This window comes from Bacillus rossius, chromosome 1 (genome assembly GCF_032445375.1).
Source record: "Bacillus rossius redtenbacheri isolate Brsri chromosome 1, Brsri_v3, whole genome shotgun sequence".
NCBI classification, from domain to species: domain Eukaryota; kingdom Metazoa; phylum Arthropoda; class Insecta; order Phasmatodea; family Bacillidae; genus Bacillus; species Bacillus rossius.
Window position 1 is genome coordinate 132,709,944 of NC_086330.1, and position 20,094 is coordinate 132,730,037.

General features: G+C 40.9%; 1 protein-coding gene across 3 annotated transcripts in view; it reads right to left on the reverse strand.

Annotated features, from left to right (window-relative positions):
* Positions 1-2,204: 2,204 nt before the first annotated feature.
* The window catches only part of LOC134546145 (NEDD8-activating enzyme E1 regulatory subunit), a 59,319-nt gene continuing 41,429 nt past the window's right edge, over positions 2,205-20,094 (reverse strand). For 2 of the 3 annotated variants that reach the window (XM_063388697.1, XM_063388698.1), the window contains one exon: positions 2,205-2,418. In XM_063388697.1, the coding sequence (XP_063244767.1) occupies positions 2,306-2,418 (113 nt within the window). In that variant the 3' untranslated portion in view covers positions 2,205-2,305. The remainder of the gene's footprint in view (positions 2,419-20,094) is intronic. The other variant, XM_063388699.1, reaches the window with a different exon arrangement.

A 20,094-nucleotide genomic window follows, 5' to 3' on the forward strand; every position in this document is an offset into this window, starting at 1 on the left:
GCAGCGGCGGCATCATGACGTCGTATGGCTTACTTCTTCCTCCCCTGGTTTACATGTTTTCAAGGCTCAAGACCATCCTTCCCAGAAATACACCATTTGCCCCCACCTTCCATGTCAGCAATGAAAGCCAAAAACCCCACAGTGTTGTTTAGTCCATTCCCGGTAAAATAAATATTTTTTTAGACTCGTACGAAAGCCATTTACTGTTAATACTGTAGAAATTATGACATCAGATATGGTGTGTGGTGGTGGTTGTGTGTGTTGTGGTTGTGTGCTGGAAAATCACAAACTTAGAAACTTCTTGGATGGCCAAATTTAGCAGAGCTGTAAAAATATTTTCTTAACCGCAAATGAACCATGCGTGCCTTTCCCTCCACATTCAAACATTTCCAGTGTGTGACACTCAGCGACCGCAACCCAACCGTGTGCAGTGTGTGAGGAGAGAAGAAAAGAAACTGAGCACAACTTCCTGCCCATACGGCTATTTACAACACGTGTCACATTCCTCACCTCTGCTAAGGAGGTTCGTCAGTAAACAGCGCTCAAAAATGGTAATTTTCTCGCACCTAAATGCTGAAAATGTGTTGATGAATGTGTTTTTCTTAAGCACAAATGGTATGATAACTTTTATGAAACAGTGTAATTGTACACTGAACTATGTGCTTGTTCCCCTTGATGCTAGTCAAAATGGGTTGCCCCGAATTTTATGAAGGTAGTGATTTTACGAATGCAATCCATGAAACCGTGAGCATGTGCAAATTCAGGATTCTAGAGTAATTGCAAATGTCTGCACCTTACATCATATCTTGAGACTACTGCAATATGGTGGAGGGGAATCTGATGATATTCTGTTTTGAGATAATCATATTTTATTTGGACATCAAATTTATTTCCGTGCCACACAATTTAATCCAAAGCAAAATTAAGTTGTGAACACAATAAACGTGGAAAATAACGTGAACTGTGATTTTTTTTGAAGTTAAAATTTTATGTTCTAATTTTTTCCGTAGGCCTGTTTTGACTTTTTTTTTTTTTTACTGCCTTTGAAATGTTGTCTTGAGTGACAGATGACATTGGATAACACTTCGAAATTCCTTGAGTGCTAATGGAGCTGTCACATGATTTGATTCTCCTCTTTTCCTCACCCTCTTTGTTACTGATGTTCTGAATGACATCTTTTATGCTGCAACAATCAAACTATTTTCATTAAAGCTGTTTGCTTGCAGTTGTAACATAGGCTGTGTGAATAACACTTATCAATATTTCTAGTCCTAAATGTTAATTGCTAGACATTAAAAAAGCCAAAGAATTGTGGTTAGTGCAAGGCAACGAGCTGAGAGTTTAAAAGTGACTTTGTTTATGCATCTGATGCCATTAAACTTTTGTATAAATATGACAACTGCCAGAGTTACATTTGAAAGAAAAGATTCCATTGTCAAGCACATTAAAAAGTATCAAACATGTGAATCACCAGGCCAGTTTTCAGGACTTTAAACAAGTGTTTCAACCCAAAGAACATCCTTCTTAACAAGTCAGATGTCATTTCACTAACAAAAACTATTCCCGAACTACCAACATTTTGAGAACACTGAACTTTTCAAGGTTTATGAAGCCCTTAAAGAAGATGTGCAAGAGATATGCAAAACATAAATGCATGCCGACTTCTCAGAGTGTAAATTATAATCAGTTTGCACTAGCAGTCTTGCATGCTGTTGGTTGACCTACAGGCAATGTTGGCAGTGAACAGTTACTTAGTCACAACTTAGTCTTCAAAGATATAAGGCAAAACCTGAAAGAAAGCAATGTTGAAGTTTTCACTATGCTGTCTTTTGATTACCCAATTCAACACTTACAGTTTGAATTTTTTAAGCACCTTTAGTTTTAGATGTAATAACATAAAACAATTACAAAACAGAATTTCTGTGAAATGACTTAAGCATTAGGTTATCATTTTTAATTTTTAAAATTTAAATGCTGTCTTAAAGTGCACATTAAAATAAAATAACATTACATTTTGTTATGAATTTTGGAAAAAAATTATCTCCCTTTTTTCAGGTGTCTATTTATGATTAGAAAAACAACTGAGGACTTTTTTTGTCTGAAACCATGTGTTTCACTGAAATTACTAACTTTGTGCATATATTTAGCGTTCTTAGTCGTGAAGAACCTAGGTTATTGTCAGGGTTCAATTTTTTTTTTATAAATGTGATTAAAACTTTATTAATTTCAATATATTTACATAGTTTTTTCACAAATATTAAACTAATTTAAATATATCAAAATCTGTACAAAACATGTGAACAAATCAGAATGCGTACGTGGCAGTGTTGGAGGTAATTCCATCGTAGATAAACGTGTTGTTCAGGGGCTTGTACTGATGAGTGATGAGCTTTATTGTTTCTTGAGCTGCGCAGCCACCTGTGGAAAAGTGAGTTCGTCTTCACACACCCTTTTATTGTTTAAAAAAAACACACTGGTGATTACCTACCAAGATCCCAGAATCCCTAAATACTGACCTGGATTCGGGGGATGTTAGAAACCTAAAGAGTTGATTAATAACCAGCTCAGTAGCATGTTGCAAGAAACACATTGGTCATGCACATAAACAATTCTATGTTACAATTTGTTGCAGACTCTTAGCTAGGTGAAATTTTCAGCATGTTGAGCTAGAATTGAATTTTAAAACTTATTAGTCAGTCCTTATATTGTTCTTATTTTAAATACCTAACTACTGTATAAACAAATATGTATTAGAGCTAGGCATGATAAAGGAAGTTTTATTTGGGAAAATTTTGGCCGGGGGGAAAAATATTCCAGCAGTAAATAGATCAAATTCAGGAAATGGCTGAATGCATCATTTTAACTTATATTTACTCTTTACAACCTAGAACAACAAATTTCCACTTGAATTTGGAATTTTTGTTAATATTAGTTTATGTCACTATGTCTATTATCATGGATTAATGCCACCAGTTAGCTACTACATACAATGTAATTATGGTATGGTAATTATTAGAGACGTGCGAGTCTCGGTAATATTGAGAAATTATCGAGATCAAAATATTCTCGATTTTGTCTCGAGAACATTTTAGAATTTCCGAGAATTTCTATTGCTTAACTCTGTTGCTCGTACAAAAATGATGTTTATTAACTGCCTTTTTTGAAAATAACATACAGCGAAACCCCTTAATTACCGTACAGTTATTTACGTTTTCCCGTTATTTGCACTATATTCTTGAAGTCCCGTTTAGTTCCCATTTAGTCCAATACAATTCTTTCACGCGAATTACGTCTCAAAAATCGAATCCATCCGGCTATTTACATCACGTAACAACCATAAACAACTTGGTGCAATCGCCATAGATAATGAAACTGTAAAAGAATTGTCCGAGAATAAACATGTGAAACGCGTCAAAGATTGCGTTCATATCGAAAACTACAACACATTACAAGATGGCGATGAAGTTGTGCTGGCTCTATTTGCGCTGCGAGCGCTGTCGAGTTTCTGGACGATATTTTAATTACATACAGTGAAACCTCGATTCTACGTACACTCACGGTTTTCCAAAATTTGTCCTTACGACGGAGTTGTACGTATGAACCAGCAAGGTCAAATTACGTCCATTTGTGGCTATTCCCTCTCCCCCCACCCCACCCGCGGGAAATGAATTGTAGTTGCTGTGTCTTGCTGCCACGGGAAATGACTTGCCGTGACTATATATTATGCTGGTATTTTCGATCAAAATTATATCCTATTCGTGCAGAAACAACACTTTAGCTAATCAAACGTAAAAATAAAAAATAAAAAACTCAACGCTGAAGGCAGTGTCATAAGCCCCGTACGTGGCTGCTTGTAAGTTCTGATACAGGAGCACAATCCTTTATCCGAAATGGTCGGGACCAGCAGCATTCCAAATTTCGGAATTTTTCGGATTTCGGAATTATAATACAGGAGGCCTAGTAAAGCCAAGTTAGGTTATGTCAGATGTATTAAGGATTTCAAGCAACATAGTACAAAAAACAACAAAGTACATAACGCAAATAAACACTGCAGCATAAATAAATACCCGAAACAATCGCCAAAATAATTTGTTTTTAACAACTGATACTGTAAAACAACTGGAGAATGTTTATGGTGCGTCGTCATCGCCGCCGATGTCGCCGTCAACTCGTACGTCTCGTGATAGGCCGGGAGCAGGATTTTCCTTCTCCTGAGATGAAGCAGCACGAATGATGGCATTTTTAAATGCCTCTTGAAGTGTCACTTGTTTTGGTTTAGTTTCCGCAATAATTCCACCTTCTGAGTTATTGATAATTTTAAGTGTTTTCGTTATTTTTCGCTACCACCCATCTTCATATCGGAATGCCTTTTTGCCATTGCCGTCTTCAAATATGGCAACACGTTCGCGTAACAACACGGTTAACTACTAAACGCGATAAAACAACTCCTATCGTAGCCAAGCAGCAAGCTGTAACTGGCGCTAGTTTGCCGGACAAATGGTAAACACAGCGCCTCAGCGTTGCCAAATTGCATGCTGCCTTGCTGACGCAGTGCTGCCAAGTCACTCGCTCGCACTAGTCACGCGATCGCGACTTGAGTTAGCCACACCAACTGCGAACAATATCGCGGACATTGAAGTTTTGAAAATATTTTTGGATTTTAGAGCTGTTCGGATTTTGGAATTTCGGATAAAGGATGGTGCACCTGTACTGTATTCATGTCACAACTTAGCCAAAATACTAGTACGAGACATAAACATCACAAGATAAAATGAGCGGAGTCTTGGTAACTGTTTTATACAGATTTTATAATTTCGGAAGTATTGTACAGTTGACGCATATTTTTTAAACTAACCATTTATATCTGGGCATCGTAAATAATTAATTATTGGTATCAAGACATCAAGATGAACGTAAACTTGAACATGTCACAGCAGCGAGAAAACTGGTGCGTATACCAATAAACTGGTATTAGAACTGGACAAAACTGGTACACGGGAGGTGGAGCTTATATTTTTTTCCGCTAAACTCGCATCTATTGGCTGGCTGCTGATGGAAGGCCACGAGTCTGGGCGGAGCGTTGAGTGAGTTATACTGCGCATGCGCAGCTCAGAGAACAGAGACAGAGCCAGCCGGCAACTACCGGCGCGCCGTAACAACAGCTGATCGAGTACAATGACCTTTCTCCGCGCACGGCGCGCTATGGACGGTAAATTTCCATCAATTTGCGCCTTTTTTTTTTTTTTTTTAATTTTTTTACTGTGGTTCAATGCATATCTGTAATGTAGCCCGTAATCTATGGAAAGAGCTCAATACTTTATTTTCTTTTTGGGGTTAAGTTTAGTTTAAATTACCGGTAAATGAAGGATTGTACCAAGTTTTTTTTTTTTTTCCAGCGCTAATACATGTCATTATTAGAATGGCTGATAGGTCTGGAAATGTTCAAGACCGTAAATTGTCGCACATTTGGAAATTTTATGAGAAACGAAAGGGTGAGGGTGAATGCAAAGTGTGCAAAAAAACGTATTCAGACGCCAACTGGTTCAACAAGTGGTCTCTTGCGACACTTGAAACTTCATCCAGCCGCTGAAAAGGATTATGTATTTGGAATTAACAAAGGAAAAAGCTACAAAACAAAAAGAAAATCCTTATAGACAGTTATCAATCAAAGACTGTCTCACAAAGAAACAAAAAGTTAGCGAAGCTAGAAAAAACATAATGGACAGGAAAATTGGTGTAATGATGGCATGTGATTTTCAGCCATACAGCATTGTAGACGATCGTGGATTTAAAGGACTGCTCAATGAATTAGAACCAGGTTATGAAGTACCATCTCGCACTACATTTTCCAGGTCTATTGTACCAAAAATTTACCGCGAAGAAAAAGCCAAACTTGCAGAAGAAATAAAGAGAGATGTTGATGATGGACTTCAGTCTGTTTCATTTACTACTGACATGTGGTCATCCGCAAGGCAGGACAGTTTTATTTCTCTCACAAGTCACTATTTGACAAAAGACTTTGAGTTGAAATATCATGTCCTTGGAAATTACCACTTTTCAGGTTCGCACACTGCTCTGGCAATACAAGAAAAGCTGACAGCAGCTATAGACGAATGGAATTTTCCCACCAATTCAATTCCATTGTACGTAGTTACAGATAATGCTAAGAATTTCACAGCTGCCATAAACAAAACATCATGGATTCACACAGTGTTTTGCCCACACACTACAGTTGGCAGTTCAAGATGCTAAAAGTGAACACAATGTTGCAGACCTTCTAGCAAAAGGCCGGGCAATCGTGGGACATTATCGCCACAGCAATATTGCTCGAGAAAGGCTTCATGCTCTGCAGCTAAAGTTGAACAAACCTGTACACGAGCTATTACCAATGGTGCAGACAAGATGGAACAGTGAGTTTACAATGCTCTCCTGCCTTGTTGAGCAGCAGGTACCCTGCAGATCTAGGAGATTCAATGGCAGTAGAAAATTTCACATTGAGTGAGTGGAAGCTTGCTGCTAATGTAGTAAGTGTGTTACAGCCAATAGAACAAGCCACAAGAGAGCTGTGTTACTCTAAATTTCCCACTATCTCTTCCAAAATACCATTGCTGTATGGCATTGAGGCAACACTTTCTAACTATGTTGAAGATCAAAGTAACCCTGGAATTGCATTTGCTATTTCTCTTCAGAAAAGTATTAAATCTAGGTTTCCGTTGTACACAACAGTAAAAGAAGACATGATTGCAATGGTACTTGACCCATGCTTCAAAAACATTTTGCTACAAGACCACGAAAATCTTATTTGTGTGCAGCGTACTACTTCAGATCTCAAAGTGGTTGTTGATAATAAAATAGCACCTGTTCCAGAAGAAAATCCATCCGATACAGTTGAAGCCACCTGTTCTCTGTGGAATACTTTTGAACATCTGAATAAATCAAGCTGTTCCTCAGTAAAGTCACCAAGAGTTGAAAATGAACTTACCATTTATCTTGGTGAAAATGTTATCCCCCGATCAAGTGACCCTCTTATGTGGTGGCAGCAGAACCAGTCACGTTTCCCTGCTCTTGCCAGAGTCGCAAGAAAATATTTGGCCATACCAGCCACGCAGGTGGAAAGCGAAAGGCTCTTCAGCAGTGCTGGTAACACTGTTACCTCCAGAAGAGAGAATCTGTTGGCCAAAAATATAGAGCAGCTTGTCTTTTTAAACAGCAGATTTTAAATGTGAGCTACCAAATAAAGTTGACTGTTTTCAATAATAGGCCTATTGAAATGCTCATGTGAATACAGTGCAGGCTTATTTATTTTTGGGGATTCATTTTTGTAAATGTATATTCTATAGCGTATATGTAGTCCTTTCATTTCTTTCATTAAATAGCTTATACGAGAGTTATTTTTTTTTTTTCAACCTCCGATCGGCTGTAATAGAAAAACAGGAATGAATTGGGAAATTATTTTAATGTCAAAAGAAACGTACATCTTTACTCTATTTTTCCACATAATCACTGTGCAGATTGAGGCATTTGTCGTACCGATGCACCAGCTTTCCAATACCCTCTGCATAAAATGATGCCTCCTGCCTATTCAGCCACGTTTTAACAGTGCCCTGCAGTATGATTACAGTTTCATTTCTCCATGGCATGCCCATTAATCGATACCCTAATCGCTCGTACACGAATCGACATGTCTCCTAGTGTTTACACCCTTCCACCAACCACAACAACTCCTTGCAAGATTTCGATGAGAAGTGTTTGATCACCCTCCTTACAGTCCGGATTTGGCACCGAGTGACTATCACCTTTTCCCCACGTTGAAAAAGTGGCTTGGAGGACGACACTTCAACACCAATGATGAACTGCAGAGCACTGTTAAAACGTGGCTGAATAGGCAGGAGGCATCGTTTTATGCAGAGGGTATTGGAAAGCTGGTACATCGGTACGACAAATGCCTCAATCTGCACGGTGATTATGTGGAAAAATAGAGTAAAGATGTACGTTTCTTTTGACATTAAAATTATTTCCCAATTCATTCCCGTTTTTTTATTACAGCCAATCGGAGGTTGAAAAAAAAATAACCCTCGTATATGTAAAACTGTTGATATTTGCAAATCAAGAATCACAAAGAACTCAAGAGGAAAGAGTAAGGTGGGCCCAATTTATTGCATCTAAAATCTCGTTGAGGAAAACTTCACTGACACAAAATTGCAATTTTGAAATAAGAAAAAAACTGAATTCTCGATCTTATCTTGATTCTCGAGAATTTTAGTATTTCTGTCTCGATCTCGTCTCGGTTTTTGAAAAGGACTTCTCGCACATCTCTAGTAATTATTATGATAATTTAATATTTTTTTATACAATATTTTTACATGTGAACTTTTGTCCAGTGTTCCTGTTATTAATGTAATCTAATGTGGTATACAAATTTATTTCCTCCCTTCCAACTATTGCACATTTAATATGTAAAAAAATTTTTTTTTTTTAAATTGTGGATACAATTTGTTATACTTTCAATCTTAAACAAAAGTGGAATAAGATTGTTTTGTTTTTAGAATGCTGAATAAAGTAATGTTTATATACTACTATTAATAGTTTAGAATTTGATCTGTGTAAATAGTGTGATCATGTGCTCATACCTATAAAATAAGGTAAAGTATTTTATTTAAAAATACTGTAAACACTCAATTATCCAGGTCTGGATTATTCTAGATAGTATCCTGTGTGGTTGAACATGTGTGTAAATAACTAACCTATATTGGTTTTTAATAAATATAATTTCACAAGTACGGTAAGTATAAAATGTTTCATCAAAATATTACGGTAGTCGGGTGAAGCTCTGTGAACAGCACAGTTATTGTAGGGGTTTGGTGTCTGCCGCCTGACCAGTTGTAGCGTTGGTAATTGATGAGTCTGCTGGCTGCGATGGCTTGTTGAGGAGGGGAGGGGAATGTAAAAAATAAACCAGCCAGAGGAAGAGAGGGAGAGAGAGAGAGAGAGAGTGTGTGTGTGTGTGTGTGTGTGTGCGTGTTGTGTGTGTGCGCACATGCGTGAGGGCATGTGGCAGTGTTGACGGTTACCTCTCCCTCTCTGTTGTAAATGTCCTGTGAAATGGCATCCACACAACTTACAGTCTTATCTTGAAAGGTGTTCATAAAGCAACTTGGCCCAATCATTATTGTTTATGAAGGAGATTTCTCACGCTTTCAATTGAACATACAGTGACAAAACTGTAGCCATGGCTAGTGTTTATAAGAGCACCTTTTATATTCCTTCAGGGTGCTGCTAGTTTTTATAGAAGGAATTGACAAAAGAGTAGCTTGCCTCTTCAGCAGCATAGGGATGGGTAAAAGAAATAAAGTACAATGGACGAAAGGGAAACAAGGGTATAAAGGGTGTAAAAAATAGCAGTCTTTTCCTTTGTCTTGTTAGGAAATGTGCAGACTAAATGGTTGTAAAAAAGGGCCCGGGGGGGGGGGGGGGGGGAGGGGGGGGAAAGGGGTTTGTGGGCAGTCTCACACCCTCCAAGTGAAAAACAGACAAAGAAGAGCCAGACAGGAACAATTGTATCCATGGAACTCTAGTGAAGACAGACCCTTCTGCGGGGAAAAAGGGTTATTTCGTGCAAATATCACGATTCTGTTGTATTTCATGTAAAAATCACAGATATTTGTGCATCACAGCCAATTTAGTTAAAACAAAATGCAGCATATTAACTTCTTATCGCTACTAAACAACATTATTTGTATTACACATCTTGTGCAAGTGATTTTTTAAAATTTTTTGATTTTGTCATTAACGAAATTACTCCTAGTTGTGTCTGTAATAGTAATAATAATAATAATAATAATAATAATAATAATAATAATAATAATAACAATAAAATCATGTCTCAAAGAATTGGTGTTCTTGGCCACACACAGGGAAATCCTGGAAAACCGGGAAATTACAGGGAATATCATTTTGCAATGGGAAAATGGGAAAAATACAGGGAATTAGTGATTTGACCCTGGAATTTTTTTTTGCTGGTAGTAATTATTTCGTCAACTGTGAATTTGTACATTATAGAAACATTTAAGATCAACGTGCAAATCTCAGTGCTAATAAAATTTTATAAAACACGCTATTTAATTTATACTATCTTATTAAAATGCAGAATATTCCACGCCATACCGCGCATCGGCTACATGGAATTTGGTACGGTACTGACGTGCGACGTGCCGTGCACGTCTATAATCACGAAGCCGTCAGCCCCTTCTTTCCTAAACACGTGTGCGCGCCGCCGCCACTGACGGCCGCGACAGCTGTCACCGTCCGGCCACCACCGCGTCGCCCGTTGCCAAGACAACCACGCCGCGTCCTTGGTTGCCAGGCCAACCCGCTGGGTGCGCGCGCACACTCCTATCGGCCGCCACCCCTCGCCTACCCCTCTCTCGCCAGGCCAGCCCAGTGCGCGCGCAGCTTCCCCCTCCTCACCCAGCACCGCCTACTGGCCGCCACCCCTCGCCTACCCCTCTCTCGCCGGACCGAGCGGGTGCGCGCGCAGCCTCCCACTAACCAGGCTTAACAAACACATACACGATCACAACTTACTGCCGGACGAGCAATTCGGTTTCCGAAGTACCCATTCGACAGTACATCAATTAGTTCGTCTCACAGAAGAGATCACTAGCGCATTTAACGCTCAAAACTATGTAGTTGCGACGTTTTTAGACGTAGAAAAATCCTTCGACAGGGTATTTCATGCGGGGCTGATCTACAAATTATTTCAAACTAATTTCCCCGACTGCTATATTAAGCTAGTCGCGTCCTACCTCGCAGACAGAACCTTCAGAGTGTCAACTGAAGGAGCTCTGTCTGATATTAAACAAATAAGAGCTGGCGTACCACAAGGCAGTATTCTTGGCCCTGTCCTATTCAACATATATACATATGACTTACCACGCCCTGAACACCGCCTAGTAAAGATAGGTTGCTATGCAGATGATACTATACTTTACAGTAGATCATATAACCTCCAGCTGGCCACGGCCAGACTCCAGGATGCATTAGCTGTGTACCAGCAATGGTGCACATCCTGGCGAATAAAAGTAAACACAGCTAAGTCAGAGGCTATTGTGTTTACCCGCAAAAACCTTCCGCCTGTAGAACGCAGGCCACCCATACATTTGTTCAACGAACAAATCCCTCACAAGGACGTAGTAAAATACCTAAGCGTACACATGGACAGGAAACTGCTCTGGCGCCATCATATTGACGCCAAGCGGGCCCAAGCCCATGCTAGAATGAGCTCACTATATCCAGTCATGAGTAGGCGATGTGGAGGCACAGTAAAAAATGGTCTGCTGCTCTACAAAGCACTCATTCGCCCCATAATTACGTACGCAGCCCCAGTATGGGCAACTGCTGCGAAATCGCACTTAATAAAGCTACAACGAGTACAAAACAAATGTATTCGGGCAGTTACAGACGCCCCAGTGTATTGTGCTGTAGCAGCCTTGCATCGTGAAACGAAGTCGGAAACCTTACAAGACTTCTACATCAGAACTACACAAACTTTTTACGATAAATGCGCAAATAGTTTAAATCCACATATTTCTACATTAGGAAATTATGATCCAGACATTAATGAGAAATATAAACGCCCAAAATCTATCCTGTCACACCACCCGCCGTAGACGCGGACGTGGCGGAACTGCTCTCTGATTGGCCGGAGACCGCGGACCAATCAGCGTGCCCCCTCCCCCTGCTCCGAGCGCGAGAACACGCGCGCGGAGCGTACGCACACAAGCTGGCAGCTCACGTACATTAAGTTAATATTAAGTTAAGTTAATATTAGGCCCCAATTATATATAAGCACACATCATCCCACTACACACTGCACAACACAAACTATCAGGCGAATCAAATAGTCGTGCTTTGGCCCAGCGGGGCCCTAATGGAATAAGTAAATTATCCTTCGAAGATTAACAGCGTAGATGCTAGGCTAGAGTCTTTCAATGACAGAAGGTGGCAATTTCTCTAACTGACCGACTGCCTTTTGCTGGCAACAGGTCGACCTGAAGCTATGTCACCATTCTGGAGTCTGGCTCGATGCCCTGCTCGCGACCGCAGCTCACACAGCGTAGTACTGCAGCTAGGACTTTTCAATGACAGATGGTGGCAATTTCTCTAACTGACCGACAGCCTTTTACTGGCGACAGGTCGACCTGAAGCTATGTCACCACTCTGGAGTCTAGTCCGACGCCACAGTTCGCGACCGCCCCACTTACACGATCATATTACACAGCCACAATGAGTGCTAACTGGCAGCACGACAGGAAACGGCATAAGCCGCCCCCAAAAAGACCAGACCTGACCAAACCAATGCGGACTAAAAGTCCAAGTGCCCCACCCTTGCATAGTAGAACTTCTACCACGCCCCACTCTTCTTCCAGGACCATCCTTCTATTCCTGTAATCCACCTGCTTGTAATAATGCATGACCTTTGCATCCCGCATGTATGTGCCCAGGGTTTTCCCTCTGTCTATGGAGGTTTTACCTGGGCCCAACTTATCTAGTTTTAGTCTAGAATTAAGAGTGAGGGGAGTTAGTCATGGCGAAAACGTCTGCCATGGCTGGCCAATCCCCTCCTAGCACATGATGCACGTGACCTTTTCTGCATGGTTAAAAACCCGCAAGTTTAGAGCGTATAGGGCTTGCCCTGAGACGCACTTAGAGTCTTCCCTACCTAGACCCCTCCCTTACACACTTAGTTTTAACTTAGGTTAGGAAAATTAAACAAAAAAAAAAAAAACGCCTCCCCCCGCCTTCCCCTCACCCCCCAAGCCGAGGTCCGTCCAAGTCACGTAGGCCGGCTGGAATTCCTGGAAGCGCCCGTGATTCTTGGAACCCTCGGCCCTTCCTACGTCACGCCCTGGCCCTCAGGAGGGGTATATAAGGCCGGCCATTGGGCCAGGAAGTCAAAAATACAAACGCCCGAAATCCATCCTGGCGCACCGACCACCGTAGTGGCCCGTGATTGGCTGGAAGCTCCGGCCAATCACAGCGCACCTGCGCTCGGCCGAGGCCCGACCCCGGCAGGGCGGTTGCGGACTGGCGAGAAAATTCTGCTTAAGAATCGCGCAGTTTTTACACTCGTATTTCTGGCAGCTCCAGACTTAGTATTAAGTATTTTAATTTTTAAGACATAACTTTAAGTCCTAATAGTAGCATTAAGTAATAGAATTCTGAACATGTGCCTGACCACGTCCTGCAGTGCAAATACGCAACATTGGACTAGCCAATGATTGACATGCTCAGGCTGGCAGCACATTGTGACAGAATTAAATCCTCCCGCACCACCCAGACACACCAGCGATTTGGCCCAGCGGGGCTCTAATGAATTTTTGGCCCAGCGGGGCTCTAATTAATTTTTGGCCCAGCGGGGCTCTAATAAATACACCAACACGCAAATTCCCCATTATTATAGGAATGTTTATTTCTCAATTATTAAGTGAGCAGACTCACTATCGATGAATAGGTGTCCGACCATGTGCCTGACCACGTACTGCGGTGCAAATAATCAACATTGGACTAGCCAATGATTGACATGCCCAGGGTGGCAGCACAATGTGTCGGGCATACATGGCTGTGGTAACTGGGGCAACCTGGGTGCTGCGGCCATATAACTTATAGTTGTAAGATGTACTTTTTCTTTTCTTTCAGCTCACCTGGCTGGCTGGCAGCCTGGCGGGAAACGACGAAAGTCGCCCGCTAAAAACCAGTCATGCCCAAACCCCCAAATGCGGACAAAAATGTCCAAGTGCCCGCCCTTGCTTAGTAGATATTTTCTACTCTTCCAACTCTTCTTCCTGAGCCATCCTTCTATTCCCGTAGCCAACCCGCATGTAATTAATGCATGAAATTTTGCATCCCGCATGTAAGTGCCCAGGGTTTTCCCTATGTCTATGCAGGTTTTACCTGGGCCCAACTTATCTAGTTTTAGTCTAGAATAGTCAGTGAGGGGAGTTAGTCATGGCGCCAATCGCTGCCATGGCTGGCCAATCCCCCTCCTAGCACACGATGCATGCACCCTCTTCCGCATGGCTAACCCCTGCATGATTAGAGCGTATAGGCTTCGGCCTGAGACGCACTTAGAGTCTGTCCCTAATCCAGACCCCTCCCAAACACACTTAGTTTTAATTTAGGTTAGGAAAAAAAGAAAAAAATAAATCAGGAAGTCAGTCGGTGCCCTCGATGCACCACTGGCTGCCGAGTCCCGCTCACCGCGCCATCAACAGCTCACCGCGCCTTCACCGGCAGCCGAGCCTGCCAGCCAAGAGCAGAAGACCGACAACAGAGTCCGCGAGTTAGTGTGTATCGGGAGGCTGTCGGTACGAACCGCGAGTGTGCGTAATAAACCCATACCGCATATCGGAGAGTATCCTTTCGGGGTGAGGGAGAACCTCGGGGACCTATCCAGCCAGCCAGCCAGCCAGCCAGTCTGCCAGTCCGCCAGCCAGCCAGTCCGCCAGCCAGCCAGTCAAGCAGCCAGCCTGCCTGCCAGCCAGCAGGTCAGCCCTACTACTGCAGGAAAAGGGAGACCGCAGCAAGTAAGTGGGCATCAGCCGAGGGACTCTGGGAGCCACTTTCAGGGCATCCCAAGGTGGGGGAGAATCCTACCTACCCCTCTTAGGAACCTCCAGCCAGAAGTTACTCGCGCCAGTCAGGCCGCTCCCTTCTTATTCAGGCAGCACAGTAAAGATTGGACGCAGGGAGGGGACTCGCTCCAGCAAGAAGCAACCCTCACCTCGCGACAATTAGTGGCGCCCAAAAGGGGCACTCCCTTCTCACCCAGGCAGGAAACAGGATTGACGCTTAAGGCCATTCTGGGAGAGCCAGAGAATAGAGCCAACACGCGACAGTACCAACATTCCATTAATATAGTATTTGTACCATATTGCTGATAATAGCACCATACAATGTGCGTAAGTAAGCAGACAATAAAATTAACGTACTGTATTTCTGGCCAGTGTACCATATTCTGGTCTACTGAATGTCGTATTTTTTGTGTATTTGCCGAAATAGCGGAACATTGCCGTGCCATTTGTTTTTGTGACAAAGGCATGAATATCATGACCGGATTGTGCATGGTTTATTTGCTTAGTGGTTGTTGTTTGTTTTGCGTAATAAACTGACATCGTCCGGGCCTACGGCCCCTCTTAAGTCCGATATGCCACCGCCCAACACCATCCACCCTCCATTCAAACCTCCCGCCTACCCGTGCGTACGTGTGCATGCGTGTGTGCTCGCCCGGCAAGAGGGCGCTTAGATGCAGTGCGCCGCACCCCTAAAAACATAAGTATATATAATTGTGTTGTTTGTTTTTATATTTCCTAAGTGCAACGTGACGGCAGATCGGCCGGGAGGGTTTTGTGTACTTTTATTTTTAAATAATGTATTAAAATATCATAGCGTTTCCGGACATTCCCGAGGAAACCCGAAGCCAGACAATAATTAAATTTAAATCTTAATAACTATAATTTGTACAATCTTTTCAATTCATTCAAAAATTGTTACATAATTTTCAATGCTTTCTTGTCATGTTAATTTAGTTTCCCATGGCACGAATTCGCTAATATCTTTTAACGGCAATTGTTTCGGCGGTAGGACGCCATGTCAGTCGAGCGAGCCATGATCTCACCCGAGTCTTCCGCCATCAACGACCGAGAGCAGACGTGTCAGCACTCCGGGGACCTCACCGCTTGTATTCTCTGTTAAGTAATTCTGTTAACTTTAATTTCATCTCAATCGCTTTCTTTTAGTCCTCAGAGCAGCTCTCGGTCGGGGGACTGTTTTATTAATTAATTTACGACCAGTCTCGGTCTTTTATCTTGTACAACGTAATTCAGTGTGTGACCACGTGGTGGCGCATCACCTATTGACCGATTCGTGCCGCGGGTATTTTTGTACTGTTTCAACCGTGTACGTGTGTGAGCGGAATTAGCGGAATAAATCAGACGTGCGAATTTAATGTATTATTCTTTTATTTTCTATCTGTGTGACCACGCGGAGAGTGACGGCGTGTGGGACGCCTGAGAGCCCACTTCGTAGGGAAAAGCTTGCCCGACGCTGAGAGCGGGCAGGAATTAGTGCTAGATGTTTTCAAGGGGGAATATCACGTCTCACATGGGCGACGTCACGCCCTGAGTTAGGAGTCTCACCGGGTCCACGTGCCGTACCACGTGGTGGCGCCCTCTAACAATCCACCGTAAAACCCACCGATCGACCCCCCCCCCCGCGACAAAACCATTGAACAGCAATTTTTCACAAATTCTGAAGTGTATTTTGTGGTGAATTGAAACTATAACCATTTTGACGGTAATTTGTAGTCCATCGTATGTGAAAATACGGGTGCATAACCTGGATTAAATGGCGGGAGCGCGGGCCGTAATGTATTAAAGGCCTAGTTATGTTGTGGTTGATGCGTTTGTGTGAAAATTTGAATGTTTTGTGGAAACATTGATAAGGTAAGCTTTTGTTTTGTTTGTCAATTTTACAACTTGTCAGTTTATTCAACAATTACAAAGCGTTCCTAGTTAAAAATTTTCATATAGGTAGTAAGTCAAGCTGAAATCTAAATAGCACATAATTATATCACAGTGCGTCTTGGTAGAGTAGGTTAAGAGTGCCGCACGAGTGTTTTTTTTCTTCACAATAACACTGGGGAAAAAATTGCGTCAAACTGTGTGGCCGCCGGTATTCAGTTATGTTTAAACATTTTTAATTTTCTTTAAAGGTTAGGCAAGTTAGACTTACATTGCATTAAGTATAGTACTTTTAGGATTTTTGAGAGTAATAGGAAATTAATTATAATTTTTCTTTTTTTAGAGCCAAGATGTCACACTCAAAATATACTAAATCTGCATTTAAAGAAACATGGCTGCAGAATGAAGATTTTTCAGAATGGTTGAGGCCAGTTGTACACAATCAGTATGCAGCAAGGTGTAGTTTTTGCCAGAATGTGTTCAGCTTGAGTAACATGGGCAAGAGAGCAGTTACTAGCCACATGACTAGTAAAAAACACATTAAATTTGTTAATGCTAAGAAGAGATCGCTGCTGATGGGAGTGTTTCTTAAACCAAAAGACTTACCTGGGACAGATTCTGAAATGACTAATGTTAATTCAGAAAAAGTAGTTGCTGGCACTTCTTCACAAGATTCAAAACCTGATATTCATTCTCAAGAAACTACATCCAAAAATATAAGCCATTTTTTATTGAATGATTCTGTTGTACATGCAGAAATTATTTGGTGTCTCAATATGATATTATCTCACAACTCAATGCGAAATGCTGCTAGCAGTCTTAATCTTTTCCCTATAATGTTTCCAGACTCTCAAATTGCTTGCAAAATGCAGCTACAAAGAACAAAATTGGCATACTCAATAGTGCATGGTCTTGCCCCACATTTTCATAAAGAGTTGATTCGGAAGTTGAAGGAATGTAAATACTGTGTTGTCGGTTTTGATGAGAGTCTTAATAAAGTTGCTCAAAAAGGTCAAATGGACATAACGGTTAGGTTTTGGAGTGAAAACAATTTGCGCACCCATTATTTTGGATCTGCTTTTTTAGAACATTCTTCAGCAAGTGATCTAGTCAAGGCTTTTGTGGAAGCACTTTCAGAAGTCGACATGAAAAAAATACTACAGATATCCATGGATGGACCTCATGTAAATTTTAAGTTCCTCCGGGATTTGAAAGAAGAAATAGTTACAAGTGAAAATGATCCATCTTTCCTTGACATAGGTAGTTGTGGCTTACACACATTGCATTGTGCCTTCAAAGCTGCCATAAAAGCCACAGACTGGAAAATTGTAGAGTTCCTACGTGCTCTGTATAATTTATTTAAGAATGTTCCAGCAAGAAGAGCAGATTATGTTCAATTTTCAGGGTCTTCAAATTTTCCAAAAAATTTTTGTGCCATACGATGGCTGGAAAATTCTGGTGTTGCAGAACGTGCTGTTTTAATGGTTCCTCATTTGAAAGTGTTTGTGGAGAAGGCTACAGCAATGAAACGTGTTTCATCTTGCCAGAGTTTTTGTGTTGTTTCAAAAACTATTGGGGACAAATTTCTGATTCCAAAGTTAGTTTTTTTTCAAGCTATAGCTTTGGAAATGGAGCCATTTTTGCAGAAATTCTAGTCTGATGCTCCACTTGCTCCCCTCCTTTACGAGTCTTTAAGTAACTTGTTGGAAAAGTTCATGTTGAGGTTTGTGGTAAAGCATGTTTTGGAGAAATCTAAATCCATCAAAGATGTTCCACTCAATGATAAAGAAAGTTTGGTTAATCCAAAGTATGTAGATGTTGGGTATGCTACAAGAAGTGCTTTGCAGAAGGTAAAAGGTTCAACAGAGAAAGAATTACTGCTTTTTAAGGATGACTGCATGAAATGTTTTCAGGTTCTTTGTCAGAAGATAATGATTAGGTCACCCTTGAAATATTCTTTGGCAAAGGGAATTTCATGTCTGGATCCGTCTGTTGCTGTTATTCCTAAAGTCTGTGATGCTCGTCTTTCCACAACATTAAAACTGCTTGTTGAAAGTAAATGGTTGTCAGGAACAGTTGCTGATAATGTTGACAGGCAATTCAAAAGTGTGTGTAAATCATCAGAATTTTGTGAGAAAATGAAAACTTTTTCATCTGAAAGCACTTCTCTTGCTGAGTTGTGGCTAAGCCATATTCCAGAGAATGGAGACTATCAGGCATTAGTCAACTTTTTGAAGATGGTTTTCTGTTTGTCTCATGGGAACTCTAGTGTTGAGAGAGGATTCTCTATTAACAAAGAATGCTTAGTGGAAAACCTACATGAATCTTCAATAGTGTCACAGAGACAAGTTTATGATGGAGTTTCAGCACTAGGAGGCATTCAAAATATTACCTTAACAAAAGATCTGGTAAAGTCATATCGCTGTGCTCGTTTGCGATACTCAGACGCCCTCAAGATGCAAAAGAAAAAAAAGAAGCTCTACATCATGCAGAAGTAGAGAAGAGCAGGTCAGTTTCCCTTGTTAGAGAGTTAGAAGAAAGCGGAGAAAATTGATGGAAGATGCCATGAAACAGTCTGCTCTTATTGAAGAGGAGAAAAAAGCAATTTCAAAATAAGACACTAGTTTGTGCGCCGAACTCCCAAAGTGCCTTTTATTAGTCATCATTTATTCAGTGTTCCATCTCATTCAACATTTCTTATTTAATTTCAATGTTTAAAAAAAATATGTTTTATGCCTCATGTTTTCAGTTTTGCTTTAAAAGTTTGTTTGTCAGGATGTCTTTTTTTAAAGTAGGACACTTATTTTAGAGTGTATGTTTATTCAATTTCCCATGAAAGTTTTGTGGACATGTTTTTCAACAAGCATTATTTAACTTACTTAAGATAGGCTGTAAACAAGTAACTCATACTTTTCCATCCATAAACTTTGTTTTTAATTACTAGAATATTGTGGTTGCAGATCTGATAATAGGTAAGAACATATTTGATAAAAATTTAGTTTATTATTATTTAGGATATTTAATCAGTCATAATAAGTTTTAATTACGTTAATGATTACACCATTGCATAATATGTAATTTTTTTAAATGAAATTTAACTTGTAGCACAATTATCTCCTTCAGGGAAAAAACTTAGAATTTTCTGGAAAACAGGGAAAATGCAGGGAATTTCATTTTCAAAAATATGTGGCCACCCTGCATGATCGTAATGTGTTAATTTTATAGGACAAGGAACTGAAAAGAACAGTAGTGCAGTGATTTGAGAGATTGTCAGAGGAGGGGACAGGAGTGGACAACTGCCACCCCTCTCCTTCCCATAGTAATAAAGTAGAACAAGAAGGAGAACAACCGTATAGCGACACAGTACCGTATTGTTTACGTTTACATTCCAATAAGTTAACCCTTAAATTGACAGTGTATCCTGTAAGATACACCTCAAATGAAAAAAATCATGTTCCTACAAGATGGCTTCCTTCGTCTTCCTTTATGCACTGTTGTGTGCCATTATGTGTGTAGTGTGGTTTCTGATTAGTGCTGCCATCTAGCGAGTGTTACTGTAACTTGAAAAGCCTGC